Source organism: Drosophila innubila (genome assembly GCF_004354385.1).
Source record: "Drosophila innubila isolate TH190305 chromosome 3L unlocalized genomic scaffold, UK_Dinn_1.0 0_D_3L, whole genome shotgun sequence".
NCBI classification, from domain to species: domain Eukaryota; kingdom Metazoa; phylum Arthropoda; class Insecta; order Diptera; family Drosophilidae; genus Drosophila; species Drosophila innubila.
Window position 1 is genome coordinate 12,344,111 of NW_022995376.1, and position 19,962 is coordinate 12,364,072.

Consider the following 19,962-nt stretch of genomic DNA (forward strand, 5'->3'; position numbering starts at 1 on the left):
TTAACACATTTTTATTAATCCTTCTGTATTTTAGTTCTTTTCAACTTTTGCAGTTCAATGTTACGCAATAAGTTATTGGAAAATGCACGTAAGGCTTCGCTTGAGGGCGTGGTTACGCCCCCGGCTGGCTTTGCGAAGCCAATGGAGAACTTAATCATAAGATCTCCAATGGGAGAATTGACGAATTGCGAACCTGTTGAGATCGTCTTGAATATGATGCGACGCTTGTGCTGATAGATTTGTGGATCGTGAGGCAGACTGTTGCTGGAATTGGAACTGGGATTGGATTTGGGGTTGTTATTGGGTCGTTGCTTGTGGCTGGAGGAGACTGGAGAAGCAGTGCTCGTTGTTAGCTCGGTGTGATTTATTGAGCTGGGTGTTGAGGCTACAACTTTTGATTGTGCAGTGATTTTGGAGCGAGTGGTTCTGGGAATTGTTGTTGTTGTTGTAGTGTTGCGTCTGCGCTGAGGACGATTACGTGTGGGATTCGTGCTGGAACTGCTGGGTGGCTTCGTAGTCGTGATATCCGTTGGCTTGACGCTGCTGCTGCTCAGATGCGGCACCTGATAGCCTCCACCAGGCAGCTGCTCCTCCACAGCTGCTGCATCTGGTTTCTCTGCATCCACATAGCCCTGTTCCAGCTCTGGCGCCGTCTCATCCACATAATCCTCATCTGTTTCGGCTTCGTTGTTGTTGGTGAAAAGTGGTTTATGGGGCAGTAGCTGGTCGCGTGGACGCTTCGACTTGTCCTCCTCATAGATGGGCACATCTGGTCCAGTTGCCGCCAGCACTTGTTCCATTTGCTTTTGCAGTATTTCATAGAGCGGTGCATTCTGTTCGTCATCGATCAGTTCAACGGGATCATTTGGCACAAATTGATTATTCACGTAGGCGCTGCGTCCATCCAAATCTTCATCCGCATCCAAGGCATCCAGATCCTGTTTCTGAGCGCGTGCTTCGACAATTAAATCTTCAGACGGTGCTTGGTGGTTTACCAAATCACTGGGCAATCCTTCAATGCTGAGCATGGCTGGAGAAGATGCTAATCCTGAATTGTTGCTTCCTCTTTTTTAATAAGCTTAACTCACCTCCACATAGCAGCAGGAGCAGCCCAAAGCTTCTAATCTTTCCAGCTCCGTTTGTCATTGCAGTCGTTGGGCTTCTGGTTGCAGTTGCCACATTAGTGGCATCTTTTATACAACCTGTTGCATCCACTCTTGCCACATCCCACACTCAATCAACAGTGTTTACTGCTTCAGTTTTTAATGATTTGTGCCCTATTGAAATGTTGATCCGATCTCTTGTTGTCCATCAAGCCATAGAACTTGAGTATATAGAACTTGTTTGTCAGTTCAATGAACTGCATTTCTATATGCAGATCATGTTCTTAAATTCTGTTAGATGACCAAACCCTATGCAGTCTCAAGACGTAAACTTCAAGGGACTTATTGAACCGCCCACATTTGATCTGCAGACGTCAGATACGAGATTTGGTAAGAATATTTCTCTTTGTTGTAACACGTTTAAGTATTTCTTAACAACATTTTGATTAAAGAGAATAAAATATAATGGTATTTTTTTATTTTATATATTTTTAATCTGTTGACTCAATTCAAATATTTAATTGCAAATGTCGAATGCTTATTTATAACGCTCTTATTGCTGTTTGCTTGATTTACCTAAAAAACTGTATACTATCTAACAAAATGACAAATGCTGTCCCTTTCAATTGCTTATATGTAAGTTGTCAAAAAATGTCTAGAAAATGATTAACTAGTTTTTTCTATTTACAAATCCTAATAAATACCGCAAAACCATTACTTTCTTGATGTACTCGTATAATGTATATATTCACTAGCTGTTAAAACTGTACAATTTTGTACAATTAGTTGTAAAATTCTCGAGAGCTGAGATGAGAAAGTTAATTTTTGCAAGTAGTATGCTAAGTTTTCACCAGCTTCAGGAAATACACTTATAAAATGGCTATAAATTTTAATTTTTTCATAAAACTACAAGTTTTGATCTAAAAAATGCGTTGATATAAAAAATGCTGATAAATGAGGAAATCATCTTGATTGTATGGCTAATTATTTTTGAATTATAGTTTTCTTTAAACTTATTTTATTTAAAAAACCAAGTATATTTGGACTTAAGAAATCGTCCTTTTTATCAGTGTATCATTGTAACCATTCATAATAGGCTATTTTATTGCGATTTTAAAATATACACGAATGCTACTTCAATTTTAAATGATTTTATTTTTATTTTTGCTTTTTTTTTTTTAATAAATAATTACAGATAAAACTTAAGTATAAGTTATTTAAGATACCACATATTTGAGTTTGTCCTTATCGGATTTCGGTGCTTCAGTGACCTTAACGGATTCCAAATTAGATTGGGAGAGTGTTGGCTTGGCAGCAGACAGAGGCTGAGCTGCTGCTGTCTTAACGGGAATTGGGGGCAGGGCAATGGTCTCAACGGGAACTGTCACGGGGACTGGACCTGTGGCTGTAACTGGAACTATGATCTCTGCGGGTTTCTCCTGAAGAGGTAGAGCAATGGGCTTGACCTGTTCAATCTTGTTCTTCTTGTCCTTCTTGTCCTTCTTGTCGTTGTCCTGTTGCTCCTCGCTGCTTTCATTGCTGTCCTTATCCTTATCGCTCTCAGCCACTGGCTTAACAATTGTAGATGCATCCCGGAAATAGGGCGAACATCTGAACTTCTTGTCGGTATAAGCGGTTTCCTTGGGATATGTCTGCTGGCACTGCTCATAGGGTAGCTCTGTCCACAGTCCGTGAGTGCGACACTTGGCCACATTTAGCTTACATTTGTTGTAGAAGACAGCCACCTCGTTGGGTGTCTGACCACAGATGGGTTCATAGCCATCCGTGCAGTCATCATCGCACAGGTAACCCTCGCTCAAGGCATGCGTTGGGCTGTTGATCATGCCCGAATTGCTGACCTGCTGGCATCCAGTTTTGCCCGACTCACAGCTGAACCAGGCAATCGGTATGGCCAGGTAAGGTGGACTCTTGCGCTTACCATCGGCACCCGTTAGGGGGGAATAGGTGCGCTTAACATAATAGCCATGTTCTTCGGTTGAGACCTGTGAGTTGGCACCGTGATCCGTGGAACTGGACCACTTTGTCTTCGTCTTGGATCTGTGTGAGTCGTGGTCGTTGCCCTTGTGCTTGCGACGCTTTGCCTCAATTGTGGCAGGTTCCAGAAGCAGCAAAGTTGCCACTGCAACAGTTAACGGAAAATTACTGGACCCGATCTACCTGATAATAAATGCGCTGACTTACCTAAGATGCAGGCAACCTGGTATGGTCTCATCTTTGTATTCTTTTCTCTCTCTCTATTGGAGCGATCTTAACAGCTGCTCGTATGGAGTACAACTGATCGCATCTTCTGGTAAGAGCTGGCTTAAGTATCGGATCATTTCGCTGCGCTTTACTGGGAGGGGGAATTCTTTTTCCTTTACCGGTTTTCTTGGTAATCTTAAAAAGCTGCTTTTTTCTTCTCTGTTTTTATGCTTTTGTTTGTCTCTGTTTGTCCGCAAGGAAAGTATGCAAAGTTGCTTTATTTTGTTGGTGAAATTTTTTATGCAAACTCATGTGCTCTTCATTTATCAGCGACGTGCTCGTATACCCTTTTACACGTTGCTTCGTTTCGATGATACTCATCTAGAATGTTGGTCTCCAACTGGTTGGCTGTTTAGCACCTTGCCCACCTTACCTGCTCCCTGCCCACCCGGTCGCTCCGAAGCGCAGCTTGCGTCGAAAGCCGGTTCCGAATTGGGTCAATCTGAAAGGTTTACTGATCTCGTTTTATGGGCACGTACAATTCTTGTAGCCTTAGGAGCTGATCGTGCCCACAAGTATCTTTTGTCGAGCAGCTGTGCACAGTTATTTCAAATCATCATCATCCAATCAATCTGCTTGTTATCACTATTTAGAAGTTGTTATTCTTCTACTGACTTGTTGCTCTGTTCTCGATTATCTGGTAACCCACTCCTCTTTTTTGTTATAGAACGTAATTGCTGCTCTAATTACAGGTTTTTTGTGGATAAATTTGAACTGTAAAATCTGTAATTTGTTTTTTGGTTACAGATCTGACCCAGTAAAGTACCATAAAATAACTTTCTAAGTGCACTCCTAAAGGAAAATAATTTTTATACCTTTTATTTTCTTGAATTTTGAATAAAATTTAAATTTAAAGATTTCAATAAATTATTTTTAATCGTTTTTAATATAAAGAAATCTCTTAGTTTTTTAGTATAAAAAAAATGTATTTTTTATGAAAGAAATGCATATTCAGATTTTCATTATTTGACTTTTAATTATATTTAGATTTTTTAATTACTCTAAGGACTTATAACAAATATTTGTTTCAGTGTAATAATTTTAATTTTTAATGATAGTTCAGATATCAAACATCCAAAAGATAAATGGTTGGAAAGTTAACAAGGCAAAGCTTAAGTTTTAATTTATGCTGTTAATCTTTTTTATTGTCTTCTTCCATTTATAAAAGGATATAAATAATGCATTGATTAAGTTTCAAATTAATTAAATCGTTAGCCTTAAATCATAACTGATGATTGGACCAAATAAACAATTGTCGATAATCATATGCTTCTAACAAGATTGTACAGATCAATTGCTTTCTCTAGACTCTATACCATATGAAAATGATTCATTCAGGCTTGTGATCACCTACTGCTTCCATTGTTATCAGTTGCGTTTGATTTTCAAATTAAGCCACATTATGGAAAAGTTTTTAAATTTCCAAAATGCATTAGAAAGTTTCAACTGATGACTCGAAAAAAAAAAAACAATAAAAAAACCAAAACGAATTCGATATATAACGATGGTGTGGGATCTAAATGGGCGTTAATTATTACATAATTAAGTGTGCAGAGAGCATTGACTGATTGCCAAAAGAAATTTAATCAGTCAATTAAGTGCGTCATGTTTTTTTCAGCCTAAAGAAAAATCCCTTTTGTGTATGTAAATCTTGTGGAACCTAAATATATTTGCATATAACCCCGACGACGACAATAACAAGGTGGGGAGAGGAGTTTGCTCTCGTAACGCCCGCAACTGGCAAATGACTGTTAATGTGTTAGCCAAACAGACGAGAGACGAAAGATGGCCAAGAGTTTTGGGCATAAATAAACAAATTTATGAAAGAAGTGACCAGAAACCGAATTTTAAATAAATGATTTCGGTTTCTTTTGTTGTGTAGAAGAAAACGAGATAAACAAAAGATGTAAAAAGAAAGAGCTGAGCTCGGAGAGCTCGTTGCAGTAAAAGCGGTTACTTCGACATGGCTCTGGTTCAGTCTCAGAGACTGGAGAGACTGAAGACCGGAGATTGGAGACTGCTCAGCGCCTGCCTGTCTTCATGTTTACTTTCATTTTGGTCAAAATCGTCGACGCATGGCTATAAAAAGCGAAAGCAAAGCGCTGGATTCGCTCATAAAGACCGCAAAACTGCAAAAGTCAACTGTTCCCAGTTCCCAGTTCCCAGCTTCAATTTCCCCACTGTGAATCGCAAGGATTGACCGAGTTAAGCAGCAAATATGATTAAACACATGTACATGACATTAGGTGAGTCTCCAAGTAAAAACTTAAAGTCCAGCATTAAACTAATTTTTAATATTTTATCTGTAGCTGCTTTGGTCATTTTGGCCATTGCTGTGAGCGCCGCTCCCGCCAAAGTGGAATACGACGTGGTTAATTACGGTGATTTCGGAGCCGCGAGGAAAAGCGCTGCAGTGGAAAACTCTAGTGCAGCCAGCGATGAGGATGACGTTGATGATGAGGATGAAGTGGAGCAAAAACAAAACGATTCCGCTGCTGACGATGATGAGGAGGAGAATGACGATGACGACGACGACGACGATGTGTCGTTTATCAGAAGACGCCGCGAGGCTGCTGTGGAACCAGCCAAAGAACCCACTGAAGTTGACACTGCATCCGAGACAGCTGCTCCTGTTGAGCAGAGCGCTGAGGGCATCACCACAGCTCCCACCACGAGCACTGTGTCAACCACACGTAAACCAGTGCTAGTCCTCATACGTGATGCACTCAAAAAGGTCACCACGGGGCTGCCCACGGAGCAGGTGGCCAATAATGCTCTGCAATATTTCCAGCTCTTTGAGCACTTTATTCAGCAGACCATCGAACAGGTCATTGATGCTGCCGATGATGATGAGGAGGAGACGCCAGCAACTACTGCAGAGGAGGACAAGAAGCCCACAGAAACAGCAGAAGCTCAACCCGAGAAGCATACTGAGGATGCTGCAGCTTCTCCTGCAGCTTCAGTTCCAGTTCCTGTCGAAAATGAAAACGAATCCAAGCCAATAGAGCCCGAAGCTGCCAGCAATGCGGTTTAAACCATTTACAACCTCAACTGTCTATTTTAATTATTTATTGTTAGTTTTAAAATTTGAAAATACATAAATATTTATCAATGAAACTTCTCTTTTGTTTTTACTAATTCGTTTTCTTTCGGTTCTGGTCCTTAGAGCGCTCTGCGGTATTGGGTTCCTTGAGAGCTTGGATTTTACTGCGGATCGGACTGCGGTGTCGATTGGTTGTACGCCTCTTGGATGGTTCATTGATTTCCAGCAAACGATTGAAATGCGAATTGGGTATCTTGGTGGAATCTTTTCTTTTGTTTGCTGAGTTTAATCTCTGCTGATGCTCCAGTGTCATTTCTTGATCACCAATGGTTAAACTGAGCGGAATTTTTCCAGCTGTATTTATATAGATGGGTATGGTGATGTATATAGGTGAGCCCGGAACAGAATCAGGCTTTGTCTCCTACAGAGAGAGAGAAAAAGGGAAGAAAATTAGATATAAGCATAGAGAGATTTTAGGAATTTCAGACTTTGGTTAAAACTGATATGAATAATAATAATTCGTATCAAAAAATTTAGCTACCTGCGGTTTAGTTGGTTCAGTCAGCTGCTTGAGGAAGTATAAAGGATTTGCATCATCTGTCAGGTTGTTAAATTCATCATCTGACAGCAGAGGCAGGCGGTCATTTTGGAAACTATAATCTGGTTCCTCCTTAGTACCAGATGTGGAGTGGGAATCGGGCTGGGATGTGGAGGAGGTGCTGATGGGTTTCATAGTGGTGACGGGACGTGTTGCATCCAATAAGATTTTTAGCTTATGCGCTTCTTCGATATCATTGGGATTGGTATTATTCTGGACCAACTCTTGTGATGCACAGAGCATGCTGCCGAGTAGCACAACTGAAAGGTGAAAGGTTCGATTGGTGTTGATAAGAACGCAGCCAAATTAAATGTATTGTCAAATTTTATTTGAATAAAAATTACAATCTAAACTATAAAAGTAACTTAAGCTAATGCCCAGCCCTAGTAAGAAGCCCTTTAGAGAGCAGTCCTTTTGCCATTGAGCACGAGATCGGTTAGGCCCAGCTCCTGGAATTGTTCCAAGCGTTCTACTTGGTTGCACAGGCGCTTCTTGAACTGAACCTCCCGGCTGAGCATCTTGAGATCATCCACGGTGCACAGTTTGTTGCAGTTGCCAATATTCTTGGCTATGAGCTGTGCCGTCAACATGATCTTGGCCCGGGATAGACGTAGATAGGAGAAGTCCGCGTCGGATTTTCGCAGCTCCTGGCGATATAGGAATAGCTGATAATGGAAAGTAACGTTCTGCGTTGACTTAAGCATTTTCTTTGAGTGCTTCCTTAGTTTCTCCTGATGATATTTGGCCTTTGTCTGTTTGTTCAGCAGCTTCTCTCGTTTCTTCTCAGATTTGTCCTTCTGATTCTGGCAAGTTTTCATTTTGAGATCTTTACGCTTTGACGGTTAGTGCGGGTGTGATGCCAGGACCTCTGTTCCGCATCCTTATAAAGCGAGCAGGTAACATCAGTTTAGCGGTTTAACGGGACACCTTCAGGTAGTTTATCCCATTAGCGAATGTTCCCCAGGCACGTGTGCATCATAAATATAGTTTCCAGTCTTTTCATTAGGCTTTCTTGCTCGTTTGCAACGGCTGTCTGGGTATTTCCACGGTTTATTTATGGCTTTATGACTGGAACATTGGGTACCGCAATCCGTAACTGTTAGCCTACTTAAAACTGCCGGCTGTTTTTAGTTTTAAGCCTCAATTAAGGCTACCAACCTAGCGCCGTGATCTTAAAGGTGGCTCAAATCTTGTCAACGTCGCGTCGTTGGGTTTTGTGGCGATTTGCGTTTTGGATTTTCGGGAAAATACCCTGGGACACATTTCAGGGAATTTGTGGATAGTTCTGGCAAACTTATTCTATGTTTTTTTGCTGGCCTTGTCCCCCTTTTTCCACAGTTTTCCAAATATTCTGGGAATGCTCAGTTTCCAAATGGTATATGTATGAACTTATATTTATGTCGTAGACAATTTCTTAAGATTGTTGAAATTATTTTTTCCACTTTTCACTTATTAGCTTAAGGTGTGCAATTATTCATTATCTCTTTTCATTTATTTTAGTAAAAATATAAGCGCTACAAATAATTTTTTTCTTATTCTTGCAAGATAAAATTTAAATTAATTTCGATTCAATTTCACATAAGTTTAAATCTTAAATATTAAGAATCATAGTCTAAAATATGGCTTTGATGGCAAATTATTTTTACGTTGTAAAATCTGATCTCAGCACTTTCTATCTCAACAAATTAAAATAAAATATTAACCTTATTTTTTCATTATTTTTCACTTTGTTTTAAGTATGATAAGTTCTTAATTTATATGGACTAACTTTATAGAACGCACCTCCGCAAAGAAAAGTAAAAGACCGCTTCATGTTCGTTTGAAAAATAATACTAAATCAGATTTTGGCCAAACATATCGGTTTTATAGCGAAAAAGATTTGCGGCTAAAAAAATTTCACTATGTGGGAACATTTTAGAGAGAACACTCTCTGCAGTTCATTTGCATATTAATTTTTGAATTCGAAAACTTAAGACCTCTTAGACCGTTTTTTTTCTGGCTATGTAAATTTGACTTTAAAAGTTTAAATAGCGTCGTCATTGATTATTGTTTTTTTTTTTTGTTTGGGAAGAGAAGCGCATAAATAATGATGATGATGGGCCAATTCTTTTTTGTTCATTTCAAGCATTTGATTTGCTCATTTTGCATGCAATTTATGAATTCGAAATCATTTCTCGATCTTGGCCATTCAATGTGGATGTGCTTCAATGCACAGCTGGAAAATTTGTCCAATGCCTTTGTCAATAGGAATTAGCCAAGAGCCACAGCCACAGCCACAGTTATCGATGAGTTTTATCTAAAGTTGAGTTTATTTATTTTGCATTCGCTGTCAGCCAGAGCAGAGGTCACGACACGACAGTATAGAACAAGACGGGATATGAAAGGACAGGATAGGACAAGACAGGACAGGAAAGGACAAGAGACAAGACTCAGGCCAGGGCATTTCCATTTGACTTGGCTCTGACTGACTTGCATAACATTTTCAGTCGTCGTCGACTTTTGTGGTTTGCGTTTGTCATTAGACAACGTCTAGACCAAATTTTGGAAGCCAGTTTCAGTCATCGATAGCTCCTGCAGACGCATGTCCTTGCTCTGTCCCGAAGAAGCTGGCAACACAATTTGGCCATTGGGAAATATATTGAAATTGGCAACGTTTTCAAATGTGACTGACTGAATGCCAAAAGCATTGACTTTTCTCTCTCTCCTTCTTACCCTACCTCTATCTTCGTTGTTGACTTACTTTTGTGTTAAGCAGGATGAACATTTCCCCATCATATTTATATGAAAGTTTGCTCGAATACTTGATGCTTTTTGAGCAAAATGTCCTATTAAGTTGAAGTACTGGTAAAATAAATTTAATAATCGTATTTTACACTGATATTCAGGGTTCTTATTTTATTTTTAATGCACACAAATTAAATAAAAATTTACTTTTTACATATATAGTAAATTTTGATTAGCACGTTTTTTATTTTTCACAATTATATATATACAATTTTAATACGCTTATCAATATAAACAGAAATGGATATTATGATGTTCTAGGAATGTCTTTATCAAATTAAGATCTTAGTTAAATATTACATAACGTACTCCCAAAGTTGGCGAAATATTTAAATAAAATTTAACACATGTTCAAGCCAATCTCATCATATAGAAATAGGATACTAAAATGTGTATACAAATGAAACCGTTTTTAACCAAACCACAACAATTTATTCGACATAGTTGAAAGAGTATTTAAGCTATCGAAAGGACCATTATTTTTTCTCGATTTTTTTTATTGCATTCACGATGACGTTGACGACGACATCGGGGCTATAATTTTTCGACATTGTGTTCGCAATTTGTTAGCCATGAGGCCAATAAATTTCGCCAAATATGCGCCATAAAAACGAAGAAGAAGCTGAAAAAAAAGAGAGAGATACGATCCAAAAACCTATGCACTTTATAATGAAATAAATTGACTTTCATGAAGGCGGCATCAATATGGTAGCAAAAGCAAATAAATCGCAACATTGTGCGCAAATTAAAAAGGTTTGCAGCGGTTTACAGCGAATTTCGAGGGTTCGGGACATCAAATGGGGCAAAAATGGCCAAAAATGGGGCAAACGCTTTGGTTCGTCGCTCAATTTGCAATAATGCCGTACAGCCAGTTTCATTTCAATTGCAACAATTTCGGACAGCTACAAAAAGAATGAAACACACAAGTATAAAATGTATAAAGGGATACGTACATTTTATATATAGAATCGTATAAGTTTGGGGGCTATTCGTATACGTACGAATACATGGCTAAACTCCACTTTGAGTTCGATGGTGCGCAATTTTTGTGTTTGTTTTTTTTGGTTTTCTTTGGTTATTTTGTCTGTTTTTGAGCTGTAAAATGCATTTCACATTTTATTGTGCACTCAATCAAAAATCCATTTCCGTTTGTCGTTTGTGCGAACTGCGGACTACGGCACAACGGACCCGGCACGGTTCACGTGTATATCCGAAAAAATATGCCTGCACGTGTGAGTGCCTGGACTGGATGAGGAAATAGCGACTGGTGGCTGAACTGGAATTGGCATCCAAAGTTTGATAATTGAGTTGAGGCTGCTCGCGCGTCGAAGTCGCGTCATCATCGACGGCTTTTACCAATATTGCAATAACAGAGCACTGGATCCATATAAATCGCTTCTATTCGCATACGAATTCGAATACGAATATATGCGATTCCCATTCCATGCTGGCACGTGCCAATCCAATCCCATCCAAATGACAGCAGCAACAACAACAGCACATCCCCCTGTTGAGTGTTTGAAGTTTGTGAGTTTGATGAAACATGGCCCACGGGTTCATCTCGGATTCTTTGAGTCAATACGTGGCTAAAAGCATTGTACTGACGGACAGAACAGATATAACGATCAAAATTCAACGCCAGTTGCTATGAGGTAATTTTAAAATTATTGCTTCGAAATTATACATTTTTGGTTAGCTTTTCATTTACTATATATCATTTGAAAAACGAAATTTTAAAGTTTTTTAATGAAAGATTTAAAATTTCAATCTATTTCGGTATCACATAAAATAATTCAATTACTCTTGTTGCTTCTATCTTTATATATAAAACTCTTTGTCCTGACTGACTGAGCATTGTTTCTAATAGAGAAGGAACTTAACTTTATGTGTTAGTATGCAATTTTATAGCTAGAAATATGGCCTATTTCAATTTGTTTGCGTCCGAATAAATTGTCCAACTTAAAGATCTCATTAATTTAACTACACGCATCCTCTTGATTCGTTTTGTTTTGTTTCTTTTCCTTTGTGTGTTGTTTTTCGAGGTTCCATTTTGGCAGTTTGTTTTTTCTCTCGTTGCTGACATGACATGAACTGTAGTTTATTTATTATTTTCTCAGAGCATTTTTTTTGCTCAATCTTTTTGTTTCTTTTTTTCGCTGTTATCCTCTTTTAATTTTATTTATATCACTGACACATGCAAACAAATGCGAGTCTGCGTGTGACTATGATGGGTCGAATATACATATGTACATATATATTTATGTGTATATGTCTGCGTGTCAGCATGTTAACATATATCTGGTGTAGTTTATTGTCAATTGTTTGTAGCATTTATTTCACAATTGCCATTTCTTTTACTCTCTCTCTCTCTCTCTCTCTCTCTCTCTCTCTTTATCTTCATCTTTTTGGTCGTTTTTGTTTCATTATTTATTTGATTAGTTTTTATTGCCCGCAATTTTTACGCATATCACAATACTAGAGTTTTTCACTTTGAAACTGTTTGCATTGCAGTTGCATTTTTCACTTTGTGACAATAGAAGTGCCCCCAAATATTAATAATATTTATTACAAAACTCACAATCGAATGAATGACAAAGAAATTATTTAAAATATGCACATACATGTGTACATTTTACACATACAAATATATTCACATTGATACAAATTTAGTTATATGTCAATTTAAGAATGTGCAATATTAAAGGCTGTCATTAAACTTAATTGATTTTAACTTTATAGTCTATTAATTTATTTAAGCCTTTAAGTTATTAATTCAAATGACGTGCTGTATTTGACATAATTTGAATTAATAAAATTTTTTAAATACTTCGACTGTTTGACAAGTTTGTCAATATTGCTGTATGACATAATTTAATTTCTTAAATCTTTACGGAATCTCCAGTTCCAATTGTATTTAAGTCTTCGAAAACTAGTTTATATCGAATACGATATTGATAATAAATGTTTTAAGTAATCTTTCAAAATATTGTATTATGAAATTTAGATGGTTTTGAAAATCAACTCATTCGGAGTTTACATCCTCCTATTGTAAAGCAATTCACGCACAGCTTCTCCGCCCACAACACTTTGCTAAAGACTTTGCGTTTATTTGGCCATAAATTTTACGTACCATGGTCTATTAACTTAACTTCCCCACCGTTCCTTTCCCCGTTCCTTTTTCCGTTGCATGAGTCATGCAGTTGGAAGCGTGTTTGGCTCTCTTAATTTGCACCACGATTATCTGTGAATCTCAAAGCGCACAAATCAAAATGCTCGACACACTCATACATTCCATATAAAGTAGCTGGAGCTGAGCTCGTGCTTCCGGCAGCGAGTAGCGAGCTTCATTTGGGCGCTTATCTATCAGATGTGGAAATTGAATTTAGCCACAGCACACATGGCTCACTTGGTTCAGATGGGTGAGACAACTGAGAGATGAGAGAGACGAGTCTATAGATAATTGCATGATAACAGGCTAATTTTCAATTAGCGCCATTTTGATAAGCGCACATAAATTAAGCATTCTTTTTGCCTCAGACACTCGGGCAACAAATTGCAAATGGCCTTTTGTTTTGTTGCGAATCAGAAAAGCTTCCGGTATTGTCATTGTGTTTCCGGCTTGATACTCAGTTCAGTTCAGTTCGGTTTGCTCTAAACGTGACTAGTTTATTGATTTGATCGAACTACGCCATACATAAATTAATAATAATACAAGCACTGACCAAGTAACAATTTGCTATGCTCTGCAAAATGCTTTTAAGCAGCCCTCGAATCGCAAAAACCCAACCAACTAAAAGTCAAACACTTGAGCTGACTCGCCTCCTCCTGGCCGAATACGTGTTGGCCATTTTGACGTCAACGTCGACGTCGACGTCGAACCTCCTGCGCCATATAAAATTCCAATCATACTTGACCAAAAGCAAAACACTGGAGAATTCCTATATCCCCCCTCCCTATCACCATTCTCCCAACAACAAGAAAAAAGTTAAGTGAAGTGCGACGCTTAAGTCAGAGGCATTGAATGGGTGGCTGGTTAGTTTGGGAGGCGGGTTCCAATTTTGGGCTTGGAGTCTCTTCTGCTCCTGGCAGCAGTCAGCAAAATTTTCTGCTACACTTTTCCCAATAACTTGTCGTTGCTTAACGTTACATTTTCTTCATACACTTGTCAAAAAGAGTTGATAAATTTGTTTATTTACTATGCTTGTTTAGTTTGTAGTGATCTGACAAAAAGATATTGATTTAATTATATAATATAAACGATATAAACTATACATAAAAGCTTATAAATTAAACAGATCTGTAATTCGGGAATAATTTCTGAAGTTATAATCATTATTAACTTATGTATACAAAAACTGTGAGGTGTTTTTTTATAAAAGAAAAATAAATTTTTGTAAATTTTATAAATAATAATATATCATTCAAAAATTCCTCTTAGCTTATAAAGAGTTTTACATTAAAATAGCATGCATTTTTTAATAAATTACTTATTTTAAATTTATAATAATGCTCAAAGTAGATAATTATGCTTAGAATTTCGTTTTTAGTTATACTAAAAAGAGTATTCAGTTATGAGCAATTTCTTTTCAAATATTTCTTGTACATCTCTTTGGTTCTTTTGCGAAGTTTAGACCAAAAACTTGACTGCCAAATGGCGCCGCATCGTTGCATTTATTTGTGTGCTGGGGCTTATTTCCAGTGCACAATTTTCGACAGATTTTGAAAATAGTTGCCGCTGCATAGGTAAAATGCAGCTCAGGGCTTAGCCATGGTCTCAATGCCTTCGACTCCAGTTTTGTGCGCTATTCTTGCGGTTAGTCTTTGAGTTAAAAGGGGAGCAGTTAAAGGAAAGGACCTGGAGTTTGGTGAAAATTCTTTTCACTTTTCAAACGTTAACCTTAAACACTTTGTGAAGGGCGCTGCAGGTTGTGCTGGCTGTCACAGCTTAATCGATTTGGAAAAAGTTTCATGTCGTTTGCTACCTCTTCATGCTACTTTATTTTTACGCCCCATTTGTTTGGAAGCGCTCTCAGAAAATTGCAAAGGAAAATCCGATGTCGTTGTCGTTATATGTTGGTATCGTTCCTTTCGATGTGTTGGTGCTGGTGTTGTTGGGTGCCTCTGCAGAAATGATAAACTTTCGACACATTTTTCATTTATTTTCAACACCTTTGATTGATATATTGAACACTTGGCGCACAACTTAAGCAACAGTCTTTGGCTCAAATGGCTCCTCCCTCATTGCCTGTGTTACCTGTACTCGGCTCTGCCAGGGTGTTTATTCGACGGAAGCTCGCATCAGCTGGCAGGCATTGTGAGAGCATTTCCCCCGGATGTCAAGCATCAGCCACGAGCCAAGGTGGTGCCGGACTTGGCCATGCGGGCTTAAGATGAGGCCCCTCCATGTCAAATGCTGTGACAAAGGTGAAAGCTCTGCTACTCGTACTTTCCTTGCTGTGAATTGAAGTGGCTTATATTTTAAATTGAAGTGTGTCCTGCATTTCCTTATTGGGTGAACTGCCGTCAACCCTCACCTTGACAGCTGATAGTAACAGAAGACCAGAAGGCCATCCAAGACATTACATTTTTACACGTTCAAAATTGGTATACACTTTGTTTAAATGGTTGAGAGAAGTGTCAATGGATCGATCTTATTTATATAATAAACCTTATTTGGTACAAATTGTTGAGAGTTTTATAATACAATAACTATGAGGACAAAATGATATGTCTATTAGATTAAAATAGGATGACTAACAGTTTAAATGAAAAATCCAATTTCTAGGCTTCTCTACTTGTTGTAAATTTTACTATATCTAAATTATTGTAACATGTAAAAAATTTTTCTAGCGAGACATTTTAATTATTAATGAATAGATGCACAGACTGACATAATTAATTGCCTCTTAATGCTGAAAATACCATTATTTATGATTGCAAAAAGTCTGTTTCAGTTCATCTTTGTTAAAGTTCCATGAACTGATTATCTTGACACCAAATCTTCCATTATTAAGCACTTAATACGATGTTTTTAACACAACAAGAAAATCTTATAGCAAAGATAGCCTCATAGCAAAATAGAAACTTGACAGAAACTTGGTCATCTAACAAGCTATAAATAAACAAATATCATTAAACTTGGGCAACTGGCTGGTCCTGGACTTGGCCCTGAACGTAGTCCTGGTCTTGTTTCTGCATCTGGTAGCTGCTTCAATATTCCCTGACAAATATAAAATGTTTGCCATTGGAGGCAATTGCCCAACTAGTAACAACAGCGTACAACAACAAACAACCAAGAGCAACAAGAACTATAGCAATTGCTACCGGTAACAGGCAAAAAGGAAATAAGACAGTCAACTAAACAAAACCAAAAGATGTGCCAAACTATAGCCAAAGTGGCAACGGAGGACGAAGTCGATGCGACGTGGAAACTTTTCATAAACATTATTAACAATTATTGTTGTTAGCAGAAGTTGTCTGAATAGCTGGATGGTGTTGCTTGTCGCGTGCAGCCAACAAAGTTCTTTTGGGCCCACACACACACACACACACACACACACCTCTCCACACATTCAGACAGACACACAGACAGGAGGAGGGCGAAGTTATAAGCACGGCCAAAGTTGATAAGAATGAGCCATAGACGTCGTAAGGCAGCCACTTTTAGCAGCCAGCGAGTTCTTAACACGGCAGCTTTGTGCATTTTTTATAAACTAACGACGACGACGAAGACGACGAACAGCCCTGAGTTTGTTCTTCTTCTTCATCTGCTAGCTACCTTGCCTTGAATTTTTAAAGGGTGTATAATATAAGGTGAAATGCATGTTGTACATTAATATAACTTGTCGAGAAGTGGTTGAAACAAAGTCTTTTAAGATGATTCTGTTGTCGTGAAATTAGAGCAGTATGTCTCAAGTATTTTTTTAAGGCTTTGGAACGGCTAGGCCCGTTAAAATCTAACGAAATTATGGAATAAAATGCTGGTCCTGTGAAATAGACACAGAGAACTGTTTATATTTGAGCACAAATAATTTCTAGTATAAAATACAAATGATTAGCGCAAAAGTCAATAAAGAATTTTGTATTAATAAAAAAATTATTAATTAAAAATAATGTCCCTATTTCGAATTCTATCTTATCAGTTCTATTTATAAAAGTTAATATCGAATTAAATATTAATCAATTGTCAACATTTTAGGTTTTTTAGGAAATTAATATATTAACATTAAACTAAGTACAGGTGTACAATAGTCAGTAATAAAGGTATCTTAGTTTTGACTGTTCAACAGACTCTAACAAATTATAAAAAAAAAAAAACGGCAGAGACAGACAGTTATTGTTGTTGTTGTTGCTGGTTGTTGCTTCTGCTGACTTCAAGATAGTCTTAGGGAATCTGCCGCCGTTCTAAAGTTCATAAACTTGCGACGAAAAACGCCCACAGGTTGGCCACTTTCAACGTCGCAACGCAGCGACTGCGGCTGCGGCTTTCGTAGCCATTGCTCATACGCCATGTTGGACGCACAAGAATGAGGAAGCGGAGGATAGATAGATACGAGTAGATTGAGCAAAACTTGGCGAGTGCAATTTTTTTTTGTGTCCCAACTGCGACTCAGAAGACTGGTCGACTGGCGAGGCGAAGTTGAAAGCATTACAGGAAAGTTTAATTGAGAAAGTTAAGGAATTTCAATTAACTGTGGATATTTGTTATTTTTATTTCGGCAACGCTAGTGACGACGCGTCGTCCTTGCTTCCGCTCCTTTCCGCACTGGTCCATGCTAGACTTAGCTGGACTGCCATGGGATGGGTTGGTCTACCAAACTCTCGTACTTTGCCCAAGAATTTCGTGTGTTGAGTCTTGAGGCAAGTATTTTTTTTATTTCTTTCCGTCTTTATATCTTATCAACTTGCAGCCACAGTATATTAGCTGAGCGTGCTTAACTTATTTAACACTAAAGTGTGGCGCTAAAAAAGAGCAACAAGATTTGTGCCAAGGTTGGTATTTATTACTAAAAATATGGTTCACATTTTATAACTCTATTGTATATTTTTTAGACCAGCTTTGTTATTTGCAATGGCTATTAAAACAAGATCAATTTATTGAAATTACCTTCTAATGGAGTACCCTTTCAAAAGTTGCCAAAAATGTGGTCATGTTGTGCACTTAGCCATGTGCCAGCTCATTCTCTTGGCCAATATTTTGTAACTGGTTTTGAGCCTTTGTTAAGCGCATTAATTTTGCTTAATTGAAACTACAAGATTGCAAAGTCGTAACAATTGGTTGAGCAATCTCTGCTCTTAAGGCCGCTTTGGCTAAGATTTGTGGCAGCCGCCATTCAATCATCAATCAATCAATCAATCAATTGCAAATCAGGTGGCTGCTGTGGTAAGGACACCTGGGCCGGGCTCTGTGTCAGGCTCTACTGTGCTTAACTGTTTGACTGGTTGGCCTTGTGTGTTGACAAGTCATGTAAGTCGTATGTTGTTTAATTATTGTGCGCGTGTCTGTTGGCTTACCAATATAGCGTTAACCGCTAACGAGTTAAGTGCTTTTGTATGCCCGCTGAGCTCCGACCGCAGCCGCAGCAGCACCGAATCGAAGCGAGAGGAGAAAAGGACCAAATGAGGAGACTGCAGGGCGACATATCCTTGATGAGTTGTTGACCAAAGTCATTACATAAATGGCGGAGAACGTGGAATGGTGAATGATTCTCTTGACCTGAATCAGACTTGAGTGGTCTTTAAGTTGTGTGTGCGTTTATTATTACATTGTAAAGTGATCGGTAATGGAAACAGAATTAAGTTATTAAGAGCTTAAAGCACAACTACATCTACTTATTAATAATATTTTACTAATCGATATCTATTGATGTTTAGAATTTTTAAAAATGTATTCTTTTTTATAATAATCTATTAAACAGTCATGTAAAAACGCTGTCTCACAGAAAAATATCAAAAATATATCTAAAAAAAATATTTAAGTATATCAATTGTATAAAGAAAGTTTATTAATCTAGCCTCTTTCATATTTATGATTGGCTTACTAGCATTGCATACTTGTGGTAAATGTAAAGCAATGAAAATTCGCATTATTATTAAACATTCATTTGGTGAAACTGAAATCATTAATTAGATACAATTTTCACACACACACAATGTTCTCAATTGCGATACCATCTAGTGGGCAACCAGCAATGAGTTTGATTTAAATACCACAAAACTGACGCAAACAAATGTATTAAAATGTTACCGAAATATATGTAGTTGGTATTTGAATATATATTTGATGCGATTTATAATTATTTACGATCTGCCGAAACAGTGAAAGTTCAAATTGTGTATATAGTGGAATGCAACAGTCGAAAAATTCTGGCAAATTAATGAAAATAACTATTAGATAAATACTATTTGAATTCATTAGCTAATGCAATTAGTGATGCACACAATTTTCATACAGGTTCTTAATTAGATTAACTTGGCCCGAGGATAGGCGCGAAAAATTGTAAAATGGATGTGGGCGAAGCAGACAAACAAACGAATTGAAATAATGCAAATATGCATAAAACAAAAACGACATGAGAAAATCGTCGACATACCGAGAATTTAATTAAATTTAAAAGGCAGCTGCGTTACATGAGGCGTATGCTCAATAAACCACAGGAAGAGAGATGCAGAGAGTTTGTTTGTGAGTTCATTCCTTTATTTATATTGCATATAATTCAATAAACAGTGTAACGTGTGACGTGCCACAGAACTAATGAACTCAAAGCGAGCGACACACACACGCACACACACTCTCGCATACACACAGCACAAGGAAAAGGATATGCTGAACAAGTTTGCAGTCCCGCAGGCGGATCAACGGCGGGTTGACTGACGGTCGCCTGATTGGGAGGCTGATGCATTTGTCACGTTTGTTTGCTCCGGTCTCGTTTTGATTTGTTTGCCTTGTATTGCATTTCGAATAATTTGCTTAATGAGATTATCAAGACAAACAATACAACAGAGATGTGAACTTTCTTGAATAAAGTCGCACTAAAAAACATGTTTTGTGGTATGTTCTACAAAATAAGAGATAATTAGACAATTTATTTAAAATACACTATTTTTATGAATCTACTCGTACTATTATGTGAAAAATACTGACGAGCATTATGCAGATTGTTATTGTTGAA

The 19,962-nt window shown here is 37.8% G+C and overlaps 5 protein-coding genes across 5 annotated transcripts; 1 reads left to right on the forward strand and 4 right to left on the reverse strand.

The window, feature by feature from the left end:
- Nucleotides 1-14: 14 nt before the first annotated feature.
- LOC117787063 lies at nt 15-1,028 on the reverse strand. The gene is made up of 2 exons (XM_034625510.1): nt 564-1,028; nt 15-509 (listed from the first exon to the last, which is right to left on the reverse strand). The coding sequence occupies exons 1-2, from the start codon at nt 1,026-1,028 to the stop codon at nt 15-17; spliced, it is 960 nt and encodes a 319-aa protein (XP_034481401.1).
- Nucleotides 1,029-2,238: 1,210 nt separating this feature from the next.
- Nucleotides 2,239-3,383, reverse strand: LOC117787825. Its single transcript, XM_034626445.1, has 2 exons — nt 3,306-3,383; nt 2,239-3,243 (listed from the first exon to the last, which is right to left on the reverse strand). Exons 1-2 carry the CDS (start codon nt 3,334-3,336, stop codon nt 2,321-2,323), a joined length of 954 nt encoding a protein of 317 aa, XP_034482336.1. The 5' UTR covers nt 3,337-3,383; the 3' UTR covers nt 2,239-2,320.
- A 2,129-nt stretch (nt 3,384-5,512) lies between these two features.
- On the forward strand, nt 5,513-6,482 carry LOC117787889 (FK506-binding protein 4). Its single transcript, XM_034626514.1, has 2 exons — nt 5,513-5,611; nt 5,675-6,482. The coding sequence occupies exons 1-2, from the start codon at nt 5,584-5,586 to the stop codon at nt 6,397-6,399; spliced, it is 753 nt and encodes a 250-aa protein (XP_034482405.1). The 5' UTR covers nt 5,513-5,583; the 3' UTR covers nt 6,400-6,482.
- On the reverse strand, nt 6,470-8,819 carry LOC117787067. The gene is made up of 3 exons (XM_034625512.1): nt 8,789-8,819; nt 6,950-7,266; nt 6,470-6,826 (listed from the first exon to the last, which is right to left on the reverse strand). The coding sequence occupies exons 1-3, from the start codon at nt 8,817-8,819 to the stop codon at nt 6,500-6,502; spliced, it is 675 nt and encodes a 224-aa protein (XP_034481403.1). The 3' UTR covers nt 6,470-6,499.
- LOC117786621 lies at nt 7,313-7,824 on the reverse strand. Its single transcript, XM_034624958.1, has one exon. The coding sequence runs from the start codon at nt 7,822-7,824 to the stop codon at nt 7,405-7,407; it is 420 nt and encodes a 139-aa protein (XP_034480849.1). The 3' UTR covers nt 7,313-7,404.
- Nucleotides 8,820-19,962: the final 11,143 nt, after the last annotated feature.

Excerpts from the sequence above, each read along its gene's own strand:
- LOC117787063 (XM_034625510.1), bottom strand. The coding sequence starts at position 1,028 with ATGCTCAGCATTGAAGGATTGCCCAGTGATTTGGTAAACCACCAAGCA. Across the intron at positions 510-563 it reads TGCCTGGTGGAGGCTATCAG|CCACCCAGCAGTTCCAGCAC; the intron begins GTGCCGCATCTG and ends ACGACTACGAAG.
- LOC117787889 (XM_034626514.1), top strand. The coding sequence starts at position 5,584 with ATGATTAAACACATGTACATGACATTAG. Across the intron at positions 5,612-5,674 it reads ACACATGTACATGACATTAG|CTGCTTTGGTCATTTTGGCC; the intron begins GTGAGTCTCCAA and ends TTTTATCTGTAG.
- LOC117786621 (XM_034624958.1), bottom strand. The coding sequence starts at position 7,824 with ATGAAAACTTGCCAGAATCAGAAGGACAAATCTGAGAAGAAACGAGAG.
- LOC117787825 (XM_034626445.1), bottom strand. The coding sequence starts at position 3,336 with ATGAGACCATACCAGGTTGCCTGCATCTTAG. Across the intron at positions 3,244-3,305 it reads CCAGGTTGCCTGCATCTTAG|TGGCAACTTTGCTGCTTCTG; the intron begins GTAAGTCAGCGC and ends TAACTGTTGCAG.
- LOC117787067 (XM_034625512.1), bottom strand. The coding sequence starts at position 8,819 with ATGAAGCGGTCTTTTACTTTTCTTTGCGGAG. Across the intron at positions 7,267-8,788 it reads TTTTACTTTTCTTTGCGGAG|TTGTGCTACTCGGCAGCATG; the intron begins GTGCGTTCTATA and ends TTCACCTTTCAG. Across the intron at positions 6,827-6,949 it reads CTGAACCAACTAAACCGCAG|ACAAAGCCTGATTCTGTTCC; the intron begins GTAGCTAAATTT and ends TCTCTGTAGGAG.